General features: G+C 58.7%; 1 protein-coding gene across 1 annotated transcript, besides 1 other annotated feature; it reads right to left on the minus strand.

Annotated features, from left to right (window-relative positions):
* Positions 1–44: 44 nt before the first annotated feature.
* Positions 45–1,002: a repeat region.
* A 549-nt stretch (positions 1,003–1,551) lies between these two features.
* LPMP_161460 (hypothetical protein) lies at positions 1,552–2,646 on the minus strand (the record flags this gene model as incomplete). Its single annotated transcript, XM_010699372.1, has 1 exon — positions 1,552–2,646. The coding sequence occupies one exon, from the start codon at positions 2,644–2,646 to the stop codon at positions 1,552–1,554; it is 1,095 nt and encodes a 364-aa protein (XP_010697674.1).
* Between the last annotated feature and the right edge of the window lie 1,129 nt (positions 2,647–3,775).

Consider the following 3,775-nt stretch of genomic DNA (forward strand, 5'->3'; position numbering starts at 1 on the left):
ACAAACGGCCAACAGTTCAGGCCTTTTTTTCTCTTTTGCAGAGGGCCCATTCGCTGCCAGAGAGCACGGGGCCAAACCCCTCACTGCAGCCCCAACATGCCACAGGCCCCATCGCCTGCCGGGAAGCAGCCGCAGACACATGCAGTGCCGCAATGCACCGGGCCCAGTCGCCTGAGCACGGCCCCCCCTGCACCGAACTCTAACCACTCCCTCGCCCCGCAAGCCGCCTCACAGCCGCTCCCGTCATACTGGTCGGCACCGGCGGCATCCCTCGGGGTGGTGCAGGCTCCCCACCAGTGGGCAGTGAGGACCAGGTGAGGTACGCTCCAGCCACGCCGACGCTCGGTCCATCACATGGATGGCGCAAGCGTGCCTGCTGTCGCAGGTCACTCCGACGCAACGCCATCCAGGACTTGATCACCGGCATCCACAGCGAGACACCGCTCTGACCGTCCCTACGTTGTAGGTGCATGACACTGTCACCGCCAGAAGTGGTTCGGCATTGGGCGGTGGGGATGGAGGAGGGGGGCTGCTCAGCTTCCTCATAGGGTGGTTTTCTTTCTTCCAACTAGTCTTTCTACCACGGACGCGTCCACATGCCCATTCATCCACAGCTCGCTTATACCTCTGTGTTGCACTAGGGCCATGTCAAGGAGCCTGACCCAGCAACACCGTTTGGTGCTCCCCAGTCCCGCTGCAGTGCCACTGCATACAGCGGAGGCGAGGTCTTAGGATTACGGTCAACATCACCGCAACGCAATCATAGCAGAAAGAAAGAAGGTGCATGAACGTATTGATGGAGTCGTCGACACGATGCATAGTGAGCTGGTAAAAGCGCCATCGTGCCCGCACGCGCCTCTCCGGCACAGAGCCAGTCCAGCCCTGTCCGCCAACACCAAGAGTCCGCAACCGTACCAGAGGGCAGGCTGCATACTGCTTGGCTTTCTCAGAAAGAGTGAATGCTGAACACCAATTTCACGCTGAGGTGTCCCGTCATCAGGGCCAGCAGCAAAGGCGATGAACGAAAAAGACACGAAAAGGAGAGCGGGGGAGGAGCTGCTTGAGCACAGGATAGCTGCCCAGAGGCATGTGCTAGGTGGATAGGAAAGCTGCATAGAATAAATGTGCAGTCAGAGGGCTCGATTGTACACACATGGAGGTGCTGATGCGTGGGAGTTCACGGGCGCACGTCTTCGCCTACCATCGTCTTCTTTCTCACGTCCCGCAGGGCATGCTGAGACTCTGAGAGAAAAAAGCGGGATTGCCGAGGGAGGGGGAAGTGTCCCACAGCCCAGATCACTCCCCCCTCTTCACCCCAACCGGTCCCTGCTAGGGTCGCGGTTCCATCTTCTGCCTTGTTGCTGCTGTCTTGGTCACAGGTTGGCATCGTTTCCCCACGCCATAGCTGATGCAGGCTCACGCCTAGCAGGGCGAGTACCACCATCTTCATCATGTGCCCCTCACGCAGACACGCGCACATGCCCACCCTCTCACGCACACGGCAGCGAAACAGAGAAAAGAGGGAAAAAGCCGAAAGAAAACGCACATCCCTCAGCCATTCTGGTTCCTGCCAGCCTCCTCTCGCACCGGCTCGATGAGGTCCTTTGGTACGTTGAAGGGAACTTTGGTAAACAGTTCATCGGCTTCCATAAACACGAGTCGAGGTGGGGAGTGTTCGGTTGCTGCAGCTGGGTCAGCACGACTACCCGCAGCGGCTGCCCTGGCACCCATCCCCCCTGGGTTGGTAGGACTCTTTGGGCGTGCTTCATCACTCGGTGATGCGGCACCAGCGCTTCCACTCGTGCCCAGTGACGAGGACGCATCGCCGCCATCGGTACGGACGGCGCCGCCAACACGCTTGTTTCCCTCTAGAATGTAGTGAATGATTGCCTCAGTGTGGAAGTAGCCCCACGGGATTACTACCTCGCCATCTGTCTCCTGCTCAAACCAGCGGGTGCAATGCATCCGCGCCACTTGCGCCACCTTGCGCTCGCGGTGCTTACGAATTACAGGGAATGAGCCAAGCTGGCTTACCGCGATGCTGGAAGGAAGTTGCTCGCCTAGCGCTTGAAGTCTTACTGACTCCTCTTCGAGTAAGCGCTGCACCTCGTGCATGTTCAAGTCGGCGTCGTTGCGCAGGTTGAGCCCGCACATGGCAGCCAGCTTAGGCTTCAGGTAGCACTCCTGCAGGCGCACCGTGGACTCCATCGATTTCAAGAGGTCGTAACGGACGTCCATCTCTTGGCAAATCTCCCACATCACCTCGGGGGAGTAAAGGGTGTTGTCGTCAGCCTTGGCAAGCATTGTCTGCCGCAGGGCGTCGTTTTCCATGATGGCTCGGTACTCTTGCAGCTGCTGTTTCCCGGCCGCCTCGCTGTCACAGATACCCTCCAGTAGCACCACCGTGTCCTTATTGCGCTTTACGGCGTGGTCAATATACTCTAGCACGCGATCGTAGAATTTAATGCCTGCTACATGCAGTGTCGGGATAACGGTGATTGTGGGGTGCGCCAAGTGACTCTGAACATGCGGCGGCCCCACCTCGGCGGCATTGACGGACACAGCCAGTACTCGTGTCCAGCGGCTGCCAACTACGACAAGCTCGTCGTACACGGAACGCAGGAGGCGATTTCGCGTCAAGGACATCGTGCGGCAGTGGAGAAGGAAGTGGAGGGAACAGATGAGAGCAGCTCACATAGAGGATGGTGGTGGGGGCGGCGCCGGACTGGGGTGGGAGAGAACAAAAGAGGTGCGCTCCAACTGACCTTTGGTAGGGGTCTGTGTGCCGTTAGGCGGTTAGCGGAAAGGGGGTGAGGGGAAGACAGACTTGTGAGGCGCGCACTGAAGCAACGGATGCTGCCTAGCTGGGCACACACGGCCAGTTGCAAATGCGGATGAAAATCAGTACGGCTAAACAGGGATGGAAAAGAGAAGTGTAGCTGCATGTGTGCGCCCAAGTCATGTGCGTCACCGTCTCCTTGTTCCGCCGAACGCAGAGTAAGAAATAAGGGATAGCAGGAGGGCCGCTGGGTATGGGCGTATGGGTGGTGGTGGTGGGGCGACGAGAAGTATTACAGCCACCACATGCCGACTCTGCAGATCACAACGGCAGAGCGATTGGTGGGGAAGAGGCATACGTCTAAAGCGCTGGCGTCTCCTTACTCACTCCCTCGCCCCCTCCGCACACATTCTCCTCAGCTTCCACGACCGAAGAAAAAAAAAGTGAAGAAAAGAGACGAGACTAACCTGAGCGCGGTCATGCCGCACACCCTTTCCGCTCTCCGCTGCTGCCAGCGGCGGCTTGACTGCGTACCTTCTCGAGGGAGGGTGTCCCTCCATGCTTTGTTTCATTTTTACTCTCTCCCCTCTGGCATTTGTTTTCGTATGCATCGGCACCTCTACACATGCGTGAGAGCGCGAAAGGACTATTAGAGGGGGGAGGGGGGGGACGCGCTGGAGATGCAATGAGGAGCCCCCGCCAACGTCCGCCAGAGCAGCGGCGTTTGGGTGAAGGCAGGGGGGGTCCACGAGACACATAAACACAGAGACGGAGGAAGTAGCCCGAGACGGAATGCACCCGCAAACCTCGCACAGGAGGGGTTCAGCAAATGTAAGAGGACAGGGAGAAGCGGGGCTACATGTCTGCCAGACGCACGTGTGCACTTGCGAGTCGAAATCGGCTACACGGTCAGTGGGCCAGCACCGCTTCTCTCCCCCACAGCGCCTCGACCTCCCAGAACACAGCACGAAAACCAGTCTACAGTCCCTGCACGCA

The sequence above is a fragment of the Leishmania panamensis genome (assembly GCF_000755165.1).
Source record: "Leishmania panamensis strain MHOM/PA/94/PSC-1 chromosome 16 sequence".
Classification (NCBI taxonomy): domain Eukaryota; phylum Euglenozoa; class Kinetoplastea; order Trypanosomatida; family Trypanosomatidae; genus Leishmania; species Leishmania panamensis.